The sequence below is a fragment of the Vulpes lagopus genome, chromosome 8 (assembly GCF_018345385.1).
Source record: "Vulpes lagopus strain Blue_001 chromosome 8, ASM1834538v1, whole genome shotgun sequence".
NCBI classification, from domain to species: Eukaryota; Metazoa; Chordata; class Mammalia; order Carnivora; family Canidae; genus Vulpes; species Vulpes lagopus.
Genome location: NC_054831.1, coordinates 330,569 through 349,147, shown reverse-complemented (window position 1 = coordinate 349,147; position 18,579 = coordinate 330,569). Strand labels below are relative to the sequence as shown.

The following is an 18,579-nucleotide window of genomic DNA, read 5'->3' as shown; positions in this document are numbered from 1 at the left end:
GGAAATACATGCCCTCGTAGAAAGTCCATAGGTCGGTTAGGGTGGCCAAATTCACAAGGGGCTACGGAGTGAACACAGAACTTGGGAACTAAGCTAAGAAAATGAAAACTGACCTTCCAGCAAAAATATGCCCATGTCCTCGCAGGTTCACGTGCTCTGAAACTGCGCAGTCGCGTTCTGGGCACCGCTTCCTGAGGGCGCCTGCACCTGGGACGGGCACTGTGAGCTGCGCAGGGCCTGCCTGAGTGTCCTTTTCCCGTGAAGTGGCACCTCCTCAGCGGCGCCCGGCTCTGGGGACCGCGTCGGATGCTGCCCCCCGGGGGCCCCCCCCCCCGAAATGGCTCTGGCTGCGCCGTGTGTGAAAGAGCATGTTGTATTGGATAAAATTCAGAAGTAAAGATGTGAAGGGCCCCGTGTTGGAGAGTTGTGGGTTTTGTTTTGTTTTGGTAGGGCCTACGTTTGGGGTGGGGCGCAAGGGGAGTTTAGCCTCCGTTTTAATTGGAAGCTTCTGGGACCTTTTGCCTAATAGGATTTGAGAATACAGTTGTAAAATGAAGCTCACCTTTGTCACCTGCACGTGTTTTTCATATGGTGGCGCCACCTTGTGCCTGATGCCGGGTCTTTCTCCCTGGTTGGTGGAAACACGAGCCATTTTGTAAACCCGGATCCCTCCCAGGCCAGTCAGCCTTCGCTGTCACCTCCTCCACAGGACTGCTGCGGAAGGGTGCTGAGCCTGGTGCGTCCCGTGCCGTGGGCCTACGCTCCAGATCTTCTCTTGAGTCCTGTGTCCCCCATGTAAAGGCACCTGAGACACTCCCTTGGGACGGAGGTACTGGTGATGTGCAGTCACAAAGCCAGCCGCCCACAGATTCAGCCCAAGTGTAGCAGCACGTTCTGAGTTAATGACTCTATTACTTCTAGGTGTCTGAAGGTCATTCCAAGTGAAGATACTTCCACCTTTTAAATGAAGATTTATAGTTCAGAATCAACCACTGGAGTATCACTACTTTTTTTTTTTTTTTTTTTTTTTTTTTTAATTTTTTTTTTTAATTTTATTTATTTATGATAGGCACACAGTGAGAGAGAGAGAAGCAGAGACATAGGCAGAGGGAGAAGCAGGCTCCATGCACCGGGAGCCCGACGTGGGATTCGATCCCGGGTCTCCAGGATTGCGCCCCGGGCCAAAGGCAGGCGCCAAACCGCTGCGCCACCCAGGGATCCCGTATCACTACTTTTTAAAAAAGAAACTCACATACCTCTGTTGAGGTGTCTTCTGTGCCCTGGTCCCTTTCAGCTTCATCACCCACATCTGTCACCACCTTGTCCTTGACAGAGTGACTTTGCTTACTTGTCCTCTCTCCCACTGGACCCACAGGCTGCACGGGAGCAGGGATTTAGCTACTCTGGTCTTTCTCGTGTCCCAGAGCCTGGACCTGGGCCAGGCACACAAAAGGACTGAGCGCTTATTTGTTAAAATCTCCTCATTGTGTGATAAAAACGTAAGGGGACGTTGCTAGGCAGTTTATTAAAAGGATAATTTGGTGTTCTCCTATTTGGACATGTTCAACATGTAATTCTGGTTTTGTCCTTTTGATACTCCTTTCCACATAGGAAAGTTACGATCTAGTTAAAGCAGAGTCCTCATTCTGTATGTCTACACATTTCGAATTCACTCTTGTTCTTCATTTTCCCAGAAATAATGATATTTAAAACAGATGTGTGTCCCTTCCACATGCGGTGCAGGACTGGGCAGAAGGAGATTAAAACCGAGGGGATCAGGGGACAGTCAGGCACTGAGTGCAGAAGCACTTCTCCTTGCAGAACTTGGCCTTAGTGAATGGCCGGCAGTGAAACGGTGGAATCTGTGCATGCTTCCTAGAATGTATAAGACCTGGGGAGAGGCAGGCTCCCCGCAGGGAACCCCACGCAAGACTTGACCCCAGGACCCCGGGGTCACACCCTGAGCTGAAGGCAGGCGCTCAGTCGCTGAGCCACCCGGGTGCCCCAGTAGTTGAAGAATTCTTAACTCATTACATTCTGCAGTGAGTATGTGTTTTCTTAATTGGTCCTACACACTCAACAGTGTTGAGCGGGCAGGTTGTCTGACATGAGACAGCAGTGGCGGGGCATGTGTGTGCGAGCAGGAGAGGGGGAGAGGTGGCCTGCTTCGCCTCAGTGACAGGAGGGAGGCTGCAGACTAGAGGGCAGTGTTGGGCATCTGTTCCGTTTCCACTTCCCACGGTTTGGCAAGTCAGAGTGCTGTTGACATGGTTTGATGTGTTCAGTTTTCTGAAAATGTGCTCACTTTCACGGTTAGCAAAAATCATCACTGAAAACTTTGTATTCTATTCATCAAAAAATAAAGACCCACCGCTAAAGTCCATTCCACGCCTTCGTGAAGAACTAAGAGTGTGTTTCTGATCTTACTGTGTGGGAATTCTGGAGACTGATAGGCCTGGGTTCAAATCAAGGCCGTGCTCTGGATAGCTGTCTGAGCAAAGGCAAGTTACTAACCTTGGAGCACCCATTTCCCCATTGATGAAGTGAGGAGAGTCATACCAAAGTGGTAGTGGTCGTGTGGAGTGTAGACAATGACGTGTGTGAGGCACTTAGCCTCGAGCTAGGCCTCCCGTGAATCAGTAGGTTACCATGTCCTATGGGTCATGTTGTGACAATGTTTTCATTTTCATTTAAAGGTGAATCGGGTCTAGGAAAATCAACTCTCATAAACAGCCTATTCCTGACTGATCTCTACCCAGAAAGAATCATACCTGGAGCCGCAGGTACAAGAGCCCTATTCTGCAGTACACGTAGTTCTCTGCGGGACCACAGAGCACAGCATTGATGTTTTTGCCTCAGCCTCAGCCTTGTGCTTCTGTTCTGCTGTAAACACAAGCACAACGTTCTTCTGGTCGGGAAAGGGGTTGCACCTGCAGCCCTAGGATCCTGCTTGTGGACCCTGAGCATGAATCCGCAGGGCCATCCTCTCCAAGCTGGTTTCCTTTTGCCGTCAAGTAATGGAAGTAGTTTCTGCCTGTATTATGTTTGATGGGAGGATCAAGGCAACATGTTTTCTCCTGAAAAGAGTTGTCTGCGTAGCTGATTGCCGTGGGAGGTGTGTGCCCTCCTCGCCTGTGGTGGGAGCGCTGCGGTGCATCCAGGGACGTTCCTGGGGTGCGTGGGTTAGCACACGCGGTCGGAGCCCAGGCCCTGCGCCGCCACAGGCTGGCGTGTGGAGCCCGCTCATAGGAACTTTGAAGTCAGTTTTTAAATAAATTCATAAATTACTCTCTATCTCAGCAACGGAGGTCATGATTTTCAATATTGGCATTTTAGCCCTCCCAAGCCACCGTTTAATCTTAGCTGCCAGGTTTCCTTGCCAGGTCGGGGATCGTTTGTACACAGTCCTTGTGTGAACCTCTGAGAACCATCCTCCAAGAGGGTCATGAAGTTCTCAGTCATTTGTTTCTGAGTAAGAAAGTAACAGGTCATCTCTCCTCTTTGAAAACTGGGTTAATTACTAGGTATATTTTCTTATGAAGTTTGTTTCTTTTTTAGAGAAAATTGAAAGAACTGTCCAGATTGAGGCTTCGACTGTGGAGATTGAGGAGCGAGGGGTCAAACTGCGCTTGACAGTGGTGGACACGCCTGGCTACGGGGATGCCATCAACTGCAGGGACTGGTACGGCCTCCGGGGACATGCAGCCCTGCAAGTGCTGGTGGTCGTTCTGACGCATTCACGTTCCACAGCGTTACGGGTGATGAGTGGGTCTGAGGCAGCTGTGTAATAAGGCAGTGAAACTATAACATCTTCAGTGAGGAGTTTCACACAGAACGGGTATTTTTTCTTTTTAGAGCCAACTATCCTTCAACTGCTGGTATAAGTGAAACACTATGATCTGAAAGAACCGTGGCCAATGGAGAGGATTATGACGTAGTCCTTTCTCTTAGAGACTTGGTCCTTGACATCATTAGCCCAAGTAAGGGGACCTACAGGTAGAAGAGCGCTGTGCCCCCTGTACCGCAGAGAGGACCTCAGTCATGGTAGGCACTGTGGGCTCTTAGCGGAGAGCACCAGCTTGCCAGCATGTGAGGAGGAAAGGGGAGGCCAGGGAAGGCCTCCCGTCTCCTTCCTTACCCACCCAGCACTCTCCTGCCGCCCCGTCCTCTGTGCAGTCAGTCACGGTCCTTGTGTGAGCTGGCGGCCCTCTGTCCGCTCAGTCACCTCAGGTGCTTTGAACGGTTCCGTTCAGGCCTTTGACACACTCCCCCCGCCGTGTGGGGGAAGTGATGCTTGGCATGCTTCCAGAAACCTCCATCTTCCCAAGCGTAGGAGTCCGTTTTCCAGCCCATCTTATAAATGAGTTATCAGATTATATTTGGTAAGGAGGCAGGGAACAGAAGAAACGCTGGTCTTTGAAGCTACGCGCTGTCTGCCTTTTGTATTCCGTCGTTAGCAGTGTTTATGTTTCTCACAGTTTCAAGACAATCATCTCCTACATCGACGAGCAGTTTGAACGGTACCTGCATGACGAGAGTGGTTTGAACCGGCGGCACATCATCGATAACAGGGTGCACTGCTGCTTTTACTTCATCTCACCCTTTGGACATGGGTAAGTGTGGACCGCTCGCCATGGAAACCCACACATACTTAGAATTTCCTTTTTACTTGATGGGTTGACTGCTTCCCCCAGATTGCATATTTTAACGTAAGAAGCGAGGTAATTTTGAGAGAACAGAAATGTGTGATTTCCCCGTTCTTCCCCTGAATTCCTGGCACTGTCTCATTCCTTTCAGACTTAAGCCCTTAGACGTCGCATTCATGAAGGCAATACACAATAAGGTGAACATCGTGCCCGTCATTGCCAAAGCTGACACCCTCACCCTGAAGGAGCGGGAGCGCTTGAAGAAAAGAGTACGTGCTTTCTACTCGGGGCAGCAGAGGGCCGGGCGCCGGCAAGAGGACGCGTGTGTCTGAGATGTGGGGGAGCAGGTGGAGAGTCTGATGGTTTCTCAAGAACACCTAACACTTGTAGGTTGTTGATCTGCTCCCCGTACAAAGGTATCGAGGTCTTACTCTTAGTAATTCTCCCTCCCCAAGAACGCCCTCAACGAGGAGAGGGGACCGCACGTGCTAGGTGAATAACGTGAGTGTGGGAGAGAGTGATCGTCTCGGTGAAGTTCTGTTTATCAAAACATGCTACCACGAACAATCCGTTTAGGGATATGTATTAGTTGTACTCGTCCTAAAGGGCCTGTGTTTTGACCCTCGTCCATCCGCCAGCCTGAGTGCCCCCACCTCCCAGCAGCCATATGCTGCTGTTGGTCTCTGGTGCTTTTTTTCTCTGCTATCCTATAAAGCCTCTTTGTGGGCTCTTTGTTACATATTTTTTTAATTATTTGCCTGTTTTTATTTGTATGCTTATTAAGAAAGTCCGAGCTCACGTGCTAAATACTACAAATAAAAGTTGTTTATGTTTCTGAGAGAGAGCATGAACAGGGGCAGCGGGTAGACCCAGAATCCCAGGCAGACCCCATGCCCAGCGTGGAACCCAACACGGCTCGATCCTACAACCCTGAAGGATCACAACCTGAGCTGAAATCAAGAATCCAACCCTGAACCGTCTAAGCCACCCAGGCACCCCAAAAGTTCTTTTCATTATCCGTAAAAGCAGTAGTTATTAACAGTTACGTACTTACCCTTCTAGAGCAGAGTTTGTTTATGTTGTTTTTATAGAATGGGACCATAGCATACATCTTACTCTGCCATTTGACTTTCTAAGAATTCTCAGCCACACAGAAAACACTCCCCCACACACTTACTCAGCTCAGAGCAACACACATACATACTCCCAGCCAGGAGCACTCCCAGCACACACAGAATGTTTCTTCAGTGTGTCTGTTGGTCCTCCCACCCTTGCCCCTCAATTCCTGGCATCAGGGATCTTTGCTTAGCTCACTTGTATGTTCCAAGAGTTTAGAACACTACCTGGCGCAGAGTAGGCACCTGTCTGTCTTCTCATTGTTGTTTAAGTCAGACAAGTTCTTAGAAAGGAAATTGATGGGCATCTTAAGTGTTGAAAGATGGGCATTTAAAGTTGGAATTTCTCTCAAGACAAGTTTGTGACTTACATTCTCAAAGCAGTGTTGTGAGCTTCCGTGCTGTGCCCCCTGGAACCAACCTGGGTGTGTCACCAGGTTTCTGGAGCATCTCTCATCTAGAAGTGGGACGTGGTGTCTGGTTTCTGTTTGTGTTTCCCGGTTGCTGATGTGAGTGCAGGGTGGCCTGTGCTATTGCATTTGTTGCTTTTTTATTGACTTATGGGCATTATGTTTTTTTGTTTTGTTTTGTTTTTTTTAAGATTTTATTTATTCACCCATGAGAGACGGTGGGGGCGGGGGGCGGGGGTAGAGACACAGGCAGAGGGAGAAGCAGGCTCCGTGCAGGGAGCCCAACGTGGGACTCGATCCCGGGGCTCCAGGATCACGCCCTGGGCTGAAGGTGGCGCTAAACCGCTGAGCCACCGGGGCTGCCCGGGCATTATGTTTTTAGGCCTAGTTTTGATTTTCGCGTTTCCACATTGTCCTTGATGTCTCCTGTCCTGGTAGAGTTCTTCAGTTCTATGCATGCACGTTTCTCAGCCTTTTCCCCTGTTGTCTCAGTGCCTGCCAGCCTTTTAGGAGATACCCAGGCCTTTGGGAGAGCCCCCGAAAGCTTGGCCATGTTTGTGCTTGACAGGACGTATTTTAATAAAGCCCACTTACGGGAACTACGCTGGGTTTCAGAAAGGCAGGGGAGCTGGGGTCAGAGCCAGGAGGTTTTGTACGCCCATCTCGAATCCTGTGTCTGGAACTCAGAGTCTGAGATGAATTGAAATCCTGTGTTGCCCTTGCCACGCTCATCTTGGGCCTCCCTCCTCCCGTCTCGTTATCTGGTTTCTCCCCTGTGCCTCCCGTATACCCCCACTCCCTAATCTGAAACAACCTCTGGCAGATCCGCTTTGGTCCTGTGCTTCCTGGCGTCATTTCCTGCCCTCTCCTTCATCTCTGACTCCTTGTCCAGCAGCAGCTGTCCTCTCTGGGGCTCAGGCAGCGGGCCCTCCACCAACCTCAGGCCTCAGCAGTGGCGTTTGCTGTGCTTTTGGAAGACTTGTGTTCCTGCCTGTTGTATCACTTGTCTGCCTAGCCCCTGAATGTCAGCATCACTTGTTCTTGTTTTGATCATATCAACTCCTGTGGCTTCTTGTATCCCTCTGAGAATCTTCTTTTGCATGTGAATTCTGTATGTAAACAAGTGTCTCCTCTTCCCCACTCCTGAGCTTGTCTCCCAGCTTCTCTGGCTCCTTACCTGGGCCCATCTTTGGTGCTGTTGCCCAAAGAAATGTGTGGTTGTTTTGATTCATTACTTTGTTTTTCTTCTTTTCCAACTCAAAGTAGCCTGTATATGACTAATTTCTCAGCTCGATTCTCATCCTCAATGTAAGCCCTGCACGATGGGGCCAGAGTGGAGGAAATGTGGCTAGCAGGGACGGGTAACGGGCCGGAAAGGGAAAGAGATGCAGCAGGTTCCTGCTTTACTGCCTAACTTCCCCACGGGTGAGATGGCTCCTAGCCTCCACTGTGAATGGGGATGTTGAGAGGACATGGTCAGGTTGGAAGGTAAGGGATATTAGGAAGAGGGAGAAGGACCTCTTCATGAATCCCGGATTAGTGCCCACAGCATGTTAAGTCTGACATCTTTGATCATGAAGGCCTGAGAGTTCCCATTAGGAAGAACCATTGCCAGATGAGGGTTTAAAGCAGGTATATTTGTGCTGACTTGGGGTATGTCCTTGGGGCCCAGGATCCCGCAGAGGACGTGGAGCCCCAGCCTGCCTGCACCTGCTGGAGTGCCCAGCGCGGAGGGTGCTTGGGGGCTGGGCACAGCTGCTGCACCACTGGTTCCTTCAGTTCGAGCCCAGATTTTGGGTCACTCTCGTACCTGGTTGGTTGGAGCGTGTGGCTCTACTGCTGACACCTTTTGCCTATTGAATAAAACCCAGAGCCCAGCCTGGCGTTCAGAGAACGCTCCCCTTGGTAACTCCAGGTGTCCCTCCGTCTTACCCAACTGGAAGGCTCACTTTCTAGCCATCCTCTATTTCTTATTCCTGAAACATACTCTGGGTGTCCTCTCCTCTGAGCCTCAACAGGATTGGTCCCCAAGTACCTCTCCCTCCTCAGTCCTCGGAAGCTGCCTGTCTGACACCTCGGGTGATGCTTGTGGCTCTCCTGGCGCCTGCAGCGTCTGGCATGTGGTGTTCCGAGGCTGCTTGTGGTGTGCTTTCTCAGTGGCGCTCCTGGAGTTGTTCATCTGCCACGTTATATGTGAAAGGTGGTGCACTGCTGTTTACTCTGGACAGTGGACCCCTCGATGCAAGCATAAATACTTCTCTAATAGTTTCTAAAATTATTTGAAAATCAGTAATCAACTTGATTCTGTATTGACATTTGGATAATTCTGATATATTTTTAATAGTTGGGCTTGATTGAAATATCATGTGGTTTGGTAAGGTTGCTCCTGGTTTGTCATTTCTTTCAGATTCTGGATGAAATTGAAGAACATAACATCAAAATCTACCACTTACCTGATGCAGAATCAGATGAAGATGAGGACTTTAAAGAGCAGACCAGACTTCTCAAGGTAAGAGCAGTCGCCGGGTACCCAGCACCAGTCACCTGTTGCTGTCATCAGCACCGTAGAAAGAGTTGGCAAAGGTCCCATCTTGGAAGGCTGGCCTTTGAGAGATCATCTGGTAGGTTCAGTTGCAATCGTATTTTTGCTAAAAATATATTTGGACATAGCTGTCCCCTAAGGTTTAGAAATCGTATTACGTGTTTAATCTGCTTTCATATCCTTGTTTCCATGCAAAAAATACTTGTTACTTCTTAGTAAAATGTTCGATACCGTTAGCTTTCCAGGGAGGCACGTAGTACGCAGCAGTGCACACAGTCTGTGCCTGGGTTCTCGTGTTCACCGCGAAAGTCGGGTTCCGTGTGTGGAGCCCCTCTACCTTGTGTGTCTCTTTCTAGGCCAGTATCCCGTTCTCTGTGGTTGGATCCAATCAGCTGATTGAAGCCAAGGGCAAGAAGGTCAGAGGCCGCCTGTACCCGTGGGGTGTTGTGGAGGTGGAGAACCCGGAGCACAACGACTTCCTGAAGCTGCGGACAATGCTCATGTAAGACCCCCGTGCATTCCTGTCAGGGCAGCCTGGCGCCGAGAGCAGAGCTTTCGGACAGCAGGGTGTGCCCAGCCTCAGAGGACAGCTGCCAGTGCCGTGGTACTTGCATAGCAGGGCTGCTGCAGCCCGTTGAGGCGGGCCCTCCCTGCGGGGACCCTCCCGGGGGCTCTTGGTGACTTACGCTGCCGAACCCGCCTGTCCCTCTCGAGGTTAGCACACCCTCCTCCCTAGTCTCCCAGCTCTCTTGACACTGAACATAGACCGGGTCTAAACTGTGGAGCGGCCGCACCAAACATGGGACGCCTCCTGCGCTGGGGGCAGATGTTCAGGCTGGCTGCAGGGCAGCTTCTGCACTCCCGGCTGAAACACGCTACCGCTCCAGGTCCGCCCCGGGCTGCGCTGACGTTCTTCAGTGCGTTCTTAGCACCTGCAACAGACCTCACTGCAGAAACCCACGTTTTCCTCTAAAAAGTAAAGTTCATATTTAGTGACATAAGCGCGGTTGCTGTTATTCTTTAATCAAGAGGCTAGAAGAAAGGGTATTGCTACAACCTAAAAGCCCTTTAATCCATCAAAGAATGGACAATCTAGGTAAATTCTGAGTAACTAAAAATTGATGTATAAGCTAATTGAAGTGTATGTCTTAGTTTAGCAATTTTTAGTGAACAGAAAGCACGGGAGCTACAATTAACTAAGCTTTATCAAATAGAATTCCTTCACCTCACAGGAGCCTAGGGACGGGTCCTTATGGTCCCGCTGCTGTCTCGGAGGTACAGATGGAGCCCCTCCTGTGCGTGGTGTTTCTTAGAGTGGGGGACAGCACGCCAGCCCTCAGCCATCACTCCGTTTCCCTACATTCTGAGCAGACAGGAATGTGTTATCTGTACTCATTCTTGACTATTTAAGTATTTGAAAAAGCTGAGCCAAGAAAATTAGGAATGTTTTCTGATATGATTAGAAGGTTCAAAGTGCTATTTCTAGTTTATCCAAAATATTAATACTTTGATCGTCTTTTCCATAGCTTAAACTACTCAATTCTTTCATCTTGAGAAGTCAAGAGTATTTAAATTGCACGTTTTTCATAAGCTCTCTGAGGAAAGTATGTTCTCGTTTACCTAAAACAGACATTGTTTACCTAAAAGGACCCGCTGAAATCTGTACCTCTGTGCACTGGTGACGGCCTCATGCGGAGCTTGGCAGTGCCTGGTGCTGTGGGCTGGGCTTCTGCTTGTTGGCTGTGGGAGGGAGGAGACAGACTGCTGCACAGCTTCAGCCCTGTAGCTGAAACTGCAGCAACTTTGTGGACAATTGCGCAGGTCTCGGGTAGGGTTGGGGGTACTGGTGCTTCTCCCTGCAGAGGCTCCCACACACGGCTGGCCTTGCCGTGCCCTTCTGTCTTTCAGCACCCACATGCAGGATCTCCAGGAAGTGACCCAGGACCTTCACTACGAAAACTTCCGTTCTGAGAGGCTCAAGAGAGGCGGCAGGTTGTTGCCCCCACCTCGTGCAGTCCCCCTCTGTCTGTGTTGTGTCACAGAGCCACACTGTCCCTCCTTCTTCCTGTCCTACTGGCCCTTCTTGACTGTAAGCCACATGATTTGGTTTCCTACTCAGAAGCTGTTACCAGGTACTTGCTGCTAATGTAATTGTGTCGTGCTTTTTTTAACCTGTTGAACGTAGCTTTGACCATCTGCGTGCAGAGAACAGCCCTAGGTGTAAAGACCAGAGACTGGTCTCAAGCGCATCGCTCTGTCTAAATGAGGACAGACTTACTGGCATTAAGAAATGCAGGTCTCAAAAAAAAAAAAAGAAAGAAAGAAAGAAATGCAGCTCTCTGGTCAGCACAGATGCACCCTGCTGCCCTCGCCTTTCCTCCGTCACCATCTTATAGGTTTTATTTGAGATCTGTGTTTTGTGACCTGATTTATGTTTGATCACACCACATCTCTGCTTAGCTTAGGGATCAGATAAGTGACCTCCTGCATCATTTATAGCAAGAATTTTCTGCACAAGAGTTGATTCCACACACTTGATCCACAGGAGTGGTCCGAGGAGTGACCCTCAGTGGGTGGCTTGGAAGAGGCGAGGCTGTCCAACTTTATACACACACACACACACACACACACACACACACCCATTTCCTGTATATACACGTCTCCAATAAAGTTGCATTTATAAATCAGGCACAGGTAAGAGGTTAACAGCAGCAATAATAAAAGCAAACAGTTACAGCGATAGAGTATAATCAGAGTCACGTGATTGTGGTCTGTCTCTCTCAAAATCTCTTCTTGCCCTGCATTCACCCCTCTTCCTGTGATGATGTGAGATGTTAGAATGCCCACATGGTGAGGTGAAGTGAGGGCAGTGACGTAGGCACTGTGATGCAGAGCTCGGTTCCTGCTGACCTTCTGGCGGCACTTCAGGAGGATCATGTGCCTTCGGACCACGGCCGAGCACAGGTCCCTGAAACCACACACAAGGGGCCTGGCTGTACTACAGTGTGTTACAATATTCACATTTTTGAAGTCTGGTGGATTTGTGTATGTATTCGGGTGAACGTTAAGGCTTGCTTTACTGTGTTGTTTACTTGGGGACCAGATATTAAGTAAGGTTTTAGAGGCTGATGAGGAAGCAAAGCATGCGCTCATGAAGAGCTGTGTCCTCACTGCTCAGCGGCCGTCACAGCCTGTGTCCATTAAGAAGGACTTAAATTAAAACAGTGTTTTCCTGATGGCAGCTGCTACTCCTCCAGTAAGTGAAGACGAGGGTGTCAGTCCCCGTTTGGAGTTAGAGAAGTTTCTCAAATTCACCATCTTGTGATGTGCTTTTTTTTATCTTTCTTTCTTATTTATTCATGTTAATCCGAAAAGTGATAGATAAGTAATTTTAAATATTTTTCTCAGAAATGTAAAGTCCAGTTTTACTTTGGATATTTGTCATCAGAAATAACCACCTAAATTTGTTACAATATTGTAATTGTAATTTCTTTTAACTCCTAGAAAAGTAGAAAATGAGGACATGAATAAAGATCAGATCCTGCTGGAGAAGGAAGCAGAGGTAGGTAGAGAGGCATATTGGTGGTGTGTGTGCACAGAGCGTTACAGTTTTCCTTTCTTATATTTTTAAGAAATATATTACACAGAATCTATTTTATTTTGTATATACCTGTGTATAGTATGGATATTGCTTTCCATGTATTACCATTTGCTGTCCAGCCATTTAGTGGGAAGAATTTGGGCTAGTGCACATTTAGTGATGTTAGTCCTAGAAGCCTAGTGAATTTACTAATTTAGTAAAGTATTCAAAATATGGTCGTTTTCCCATACATAGACAATAATGAATTGGAAAATATAAAGGAAGAAACTGCCATTTACATCCATTAATAAAAATTTAAGAAATGTGCGGGACTTATATGGAGAAGAAACTAGAAAACCCTACTGAAAACAATTTTCAAAATGCAAATGGACACATGACTGTAGGCAAGACTTTAATTGCAGAGATCACAGTTCCCTCTGAACTGAACTCCATTCCTGCACAGTGGTCTGGTTTGCAAAGTTCTTCTTGGGGAGAGCGAGGGTTAGCTCCTAGAAATCCAGAGGGTGTGGGGCGCCTGGGTGGCTCAGTGGTTGAGATCTGGCTCAGGGCATGGTCCCGGGTCCTGGGATCGAGTCCCCCATTGGTCTCCCTGCCAGGGGCCTGCTTCTGTCTCTCTTTCTATGTTTCTCATGAATAAATAAGTCTTTAAAAAAAGAAATCCAGAGTGTGGCACAGGCGTGATGGGCTGATAAAATCCATGTCTAGAAGTGGGTCCGAAATATGGAAAAGCATCTGGTAGAGGTGGCATTGGGGTCTGTTAGAGCTGAGGAATCCAAGCATATCTGGGAAATCCTCAAATAGGCCAGTCTTTGAGAAACGAAAATAAAATTCACTTCTTCGGACAAATTAATTCAATTTGGATTAAAGTACTTAAATGTTAAAAAAGCATGACCACAAAGTTATTTGAAGAAAATTGAGGTCAGTATTTTTTATAACGTGTGCCTGGAGGCCGTTCCAAACGAGTGGAAACTGTAGTGATGAAAACCTGAAGAGGGTAGCAGAGGAGGTGCATCCACCATGTGGAACAGCGGGGGCCTTGCCGCCTCGTGGGGAAGCCCCAGGCCCCCTCCCCACCAGGGAGTGGCAGCCTCTTTCCCACCTTTTAGGCTAAACAGCATCTCCTATTCTCTTTCCTAATTCTTCTGTTTGTTGGTAATTTCTGTTTCTTCTTATTTGAATTGTATTTTATCATTTGCTTAGTTTTTCTATTGTTTGTTCTTTTACTGATTCGTAGGAGTTCTTTGTGTGTTAACTCTTTGTCATGTTTTGGGAAAGTATTGAAGTTGAAATTTTGGGACTCAAAGAACACCCAGAAAGAGACCCAGTAACGTGTCCCTGTGTCCTGTGCCCACAGCTCCGCCGCATGCAGGAGATGATCGCAAGGATGCAGGCTCAGATGCAGCTGCAGATGCAGGGTGGGGATGCTGACGGTGGGGTCCACGGGCACCACGTGTAAGATCACGGTAAGGCCTAGGAAGCGGGGTGCTCATAGACGCCCCAGCGTAACGTCACGACAGGCACTTCCTTCGGTCTAACATCTTACATTTTGAAGCTCTTTAACTCTATCACTAGCATTTAAGGAGACTGGGCATTTATAAAATCGACGCTTCTCAGCTCTGCCTGTCTAGTAAAGACTTTCTTTTTTTACCTGAGCTTACAAGTACGATTAATGAAGACAAATTAAATTTATTAGTCATACAATTGAGAGAATTTTGCAAGTGTTATTTAAAACGGGTTATGCAGACCAAAGATGGGCCAGGGACCTCAAGGGGACTGCTGACTTCCCACCATTCGCCACAGCTGTGCTTGTCCCCTCCACAGTCAGTGAGTCATGGAGATGTCTGGCCTGGTGTGCACAGGCCCTCTTGTTTGAAGGGAATCTGCAGACACCAGAGACCTGGGACCAGGAAAAGACAATTGTCTACTTCCCTCTGTCCTGTGGACAGGTGGGCATTCAGAGCCCCCTAGGTGACTGCTGTCATCATCTCCCAGAGGAGGAAGCAGCTCTGTGGGGCTGGGGTGGAGGCCCAAGGCTCTGTGTGGAAGAGAGTCGCTTGGGGCTAGGCAGACCAGGGCGGTACTGGCCACAGGCACAGATCTGGGGCCAGGGAGCTGGGGGTGCAGGTGCAGAGCCCACTACAGGCGGGGGCCTGGTCCTAAAGGCAGGAGAATGTTTGTAAAAGGAGGAAGGTGGCATGGGGACATGAGTGAGCTGGGGCTTAGCTGCCACAGGGCAGGATCGAGGAGACAGAGGGAAAGGAGCCTGGAGCATCTGTCAGGAGTGCACCATACAGACACACGAGGGTAGAAGGATCTGCAGGGCTGTGCTGGGAGCGTTGACCGCCCAAACAAAGCCCCTGCCCTTGTGGCTTATGGGGAAAGGTTTCAAATACATATGTTCCGTGTCACCAGTAGTTACTGGAATGGAAGTGTCCACATAACCTCCCACCCAGGCTAGTTAGTGTTCATGGTTTACTTTCAGCATCTGTGAACACCTTAGAGCAGTCCTGATGATTGTGTGCTGAGTCCACACGGCACTAATGAGGACGCTATGCTGTGTCTGGGCGTGAAATTATTTGCCTGTACTCGTATAACTGGTGAAATGTCAGTACCTCCTGACCCCATGAGGCTGATCCTGCCCATGAGGCTGATTCTGCAGGGGCAGATTAGGCGCCTGGCAGGGAAAGGCTGGTGAATTAGAAAGAGACAGGACTCCTGAGCAGTGGGGCTCCTTTGAGGCAGGAGGGAGTGACAGATGTTTGCTCATTTTCTCTGATCTCACTGCTTCTCTTTTGAAAACTTCAACCCTGAAATTATGAAGATTCCACTTTAGGTAGATACAATGAAGTTATTTTTTTGCATACTCTGCAATTTGCTGGTACTCTGGTTCCCAAGAGCCTCATAAATGACTTTTAGATTTTAATAATTCTGGTCACAGGAGCCAACCCTCTGCTCTGTGTGTGCCCTTTGTTAATACAGAGAACACTGCAGTTAATGGTCTTAGCAGTGAGCATTGTTGCGCCACTTCCATTGAACTATGTTGTGTTTTGCTTTTCCAGAAGACACTTTGCAAGATACAGAAGATACAGAGAACATTCCGCATGAGTACAACGACTGCGTGTTTCCAAGAGATCATTGGAGGGGGGGTGCCCATCCACATTTTACAGTATCTGTGCCTGAGAATTTAATTTTTTTTAAACTTTCGATGTGTTTTGTATGAAGTACTTTTAACATTTCTATTTCATTGCTTTGTTACACTTTATATTTTGTGAGGTGAACCTTCCATTTTCATTTTTCTTCCACCTTAACTAACCACTGATGTTGGAACTGATTTCCAGGATCAGTCCGTATGTATAATTAACATTGAATTTCTCTGATTTGGCTGGCCTAACTGAATAATTGTCGAGGAGCACTCTTGATTTCATTTCCAGAACATTCAGATTTAGCCAGCATGTGCCTGGGTGCTAGTGATGTGGCCCCAGTGATAGAGAGAGGTGAGCTGGCGTCTGCAGGGCATTTACTTACCAGGTCACCAACATGGAGATTCTCTCCTGCTTTGCTTTGCTTTGAGCACAACATCTGAAACCAGTTTTGCTGCTATAATCCAATACTGTTAACTCCTGCACACTTACTTTTTTACCAAGTAAAACAATAGAATTATCTAATATGGTATGTGTATACTAAAATAGCTCTTTTAAAAACAGGTGGTTTGCTTCAAATTTTAAGAGGTCTCTGGATTCTGATGCTGGGTCATTTTTTAAACTGCTCTGCAGAGAACCTGCGGCAAACCACGTTTTGTCGCGTTCCCCACTGATGCTGGTTATACTCCGCTGTGGACAGCAAGAGTCTGTGAACTCCAGTTTTCATATTACAACGTTCTTACCCATACAGAGAGCGCCAATAGACGATTTTTACTCAACTAACATGAAAAGTTACTTTTTTAAGGAAAATTTAGAAATCAGCTTTTTTATGCTTTTTTTACAGCACTCTGATGTGCTTTCTGTAACTACAGGTGTACGAGATCTTCCTGAGCCGTCAGCGTCGGGGTCCTTGGTGGAATGCCCTCTGAACCCAGACCTGGCCTGAGGCTCATGGCCCCATGATGCCTGAATGCCAACCAGGTTTTCCTGATTTGGCTTTCCTTTAACTGGTTCTTTAAAATTTTTAATAGTTTTCTGAAAGGAGGCAAATAACGAGCATTTTATATGGAAACTGTTGTCCGTTTTTAGCCATCGTCGTGTCCTTCCCTACATGTCCTACAAACCTGCCCATCTGCCAGGTGAAACTAAGAGACCTTTCAAATCTGCCCCATGGTCCAACTGCTTAGGCGCCACCCATCAGACCTGTCTTCTGTGCTCTGCGCCCTTGGCCCTCCCCTTCCGTCCAAGGGGCACTGAGGCCTCAGGGCTTGTTATTTTCAGCGTTTATACTGACAATGGGAAAGTGGTCCCCAGAAAGTGATGGGTGAAAGGAGAGCTGAAGGGAGCAGGTGCTGGCGGTGTTTTCAGTTTGCTCTAACAGGAGGAATAGAGATGCAGAAAACACCCGTCTCCCCCCGAGGATGGGAAGAGTTTTTGTTTGAGTCAGACAAGATAAAGTGACATGGTCGAAACGTTTGTCACGGAGGTGGGCTACAGACAGCAATCAGGTGTCCCAGGAACTTCGTCTTCTCACGGTTGCACCAGCCTTAGGCTTAGGCACAGGTGTACAAAGTTCTACCAGGAGGAAGTGTTCGCTGACGTTAGAGCACCTCCGTACAAGGCCAGTTGTTGGGTTATTTGCCTTTAAGTACACTCGTAAAAGGCCCTGTGTGTGTTTGAGTAAAACTACTAGGGCCAGCTGCCACCTGGTAAGCATAGTGCGGGGGGGTGGACCCACACTGTCTCACTTCTATATCCCCCTTTGTTTTCCTGCCCAAATCTAAATAAATACTTTTCCTGATAATTGCTTTTACTAAGAGATCATCTTTACTTATAGAAATGTATTTTGAAAACTTACTTTACACAACGATTTTGTATTCACTGAAACTAACCTTTTATCAATAAAGCACTATTGTTTGGCTATTAAGTGGATAGTTGTTGGTTCTTTATGAGGGTGTGAAATCTTCTGGGAAAGGTTCAAAGCCCTGCAGAACAACTGTGCAGGAAATCAGGAAGAATTACTTGCACCAATAACCTCAGTACCCAACTTTGCATTGGCGATCCCAGCCCGGAAGAGAGCCATAAAGCCTAGGGAGAAACGCGGGGATCTGACCGTCTACGTAAAGTGAGACGTGTGCTAAGAATTAGCACTAGTCAGAGTTCAGTGATGTCTCCTCACAAGTTAGAGAATGGAGCGGGAAGAGGGATCTTGTTCACCGTAGCAGTAACTACTAAACACCTAGAAGCATAAACGACTGGAATGGATGTAGGAATAGCTGCACCTATTGCCTGGAAAAGATCTAGGAAATCACTTCTAAGAAGAGGGATATGAGCGCTCGACGACTTGGGAGGGGACATGCTGTACGCCTGGACCGCTAGCCTGGTCTCCGTGGCTGGATGGCCCTTTGGCTGCCCCCGCCAGTGCTTCCTGAACTACCCTCTCGGTCTCCCAGCCTGTACTCTCCTGTTTGGTGCCAGTGGGGGCCCTGCAGCCTCCAGGGAGTCCCTCCCCACTGACGGGGCTCTCCTCGCCCCCAGCAGCCCTGCACACCTTTGGGGGGCGGGGTCCGGCCCGGAGACGTGTGCGTGCACCCCTGGGGGCAGCAGGACAGCCCCCTGGGCTCATGGGGCTGGGGGCCAGAGGAAGGGTCTCAAGGGAGTGGTGGGGACAAGGGGACAGGAGGTGCAGCTGAGCCCCGGTCCCCTTGTGCCTGCGGACCGCCGGTTCTCCGACCTCCAGATCTGGCCCTGAGGGCAAGTTGAGAAGGGTCTTGAAGGATGTGTAGGAGTTCGCTGAGTCCTTGGAGGAAGGGGTGTGTGCTCCCGGTGGTCGCGGGCCTGGGGGCCCAGGAGTCGTGAGCTAAAGGGCGACCCCCCCTCCAGGGGCCGGTCTCCACCCTCCACCGCGGCACCGCCTCCTCCGGGCCTCCCCGGGGCCTCCGCGGGGCCTGGTTGGGGAGCGCTCGGGGGAGGGGGGGCGGCCGGGCGGGGGCGGGGGCGGGGGCGGGGGCGGAGCCGGAGGGAGGAGCCGAGGCCCCGCCCCCAGGACTGGGCTCCGCCCCGCGAGGCGAGCCTGGCTGGTTGCGTTCGACTCCGCCGAAGCCCCTCGCCCCGCCCCGCCCCGT

At 49.0% G+C, this 18,579-nt stretch overlaps 1 protein-coding gene across 5 annotated transcripts in view; it reads left to right on the top strand.

Annotated features, from left to right (window-relative positions):
• SEPTIN2 (septin 2) overlaps positions 1-17,381 on the top strand; it is a 33,669-nt gene extending 16,288 nt beyond the window's left edge. For all 5 annotated transcript variants that reach the window (XM_041766718.1, XM_041766716.1, XM_041766720.1 and 2 more), the window contains 10 exons: positions 2,697-2,783; positions 3,559-3,682; positions 4,479-4,613; positions 4,798-4,915; positions 8,579-8,680; positions 9,070-9,215; positions 10,622-10,705; positions 12,218-12,275; positions 13,669-13,777; positions 15,374-17,381. In XM_041766718.1, the coding sequence (XP_041622652.1) occupies positions 2,697-2,783; positions 3,559-3,682; positions 4,479-4,613; positions 4,798-4,915; positions 8,579-8,680; positions 9,070-9,215; positions 10,622-10,705; positions 12,218-12,275; positions 13,669-13,770 (956 nt within the window). In that variant the 3' untranslated portion in view covers positions 13,771-13,777; positions 15,374-17,381. The remainder of the gene's footprint in view (positions 1-2,696; positions 2,784-3,558; positions 3,683-4,478; positions 4,614-4,797; positions 4,916-8,578; positions 8,681-9,069; positions 9,216-10,621; positions 10,706-12,217; positions 12,276-13,668; positions 13,778-15,373) is intronic.
• Positions 17,382-18,579: the final 1,198 nt, after the last annotated feature.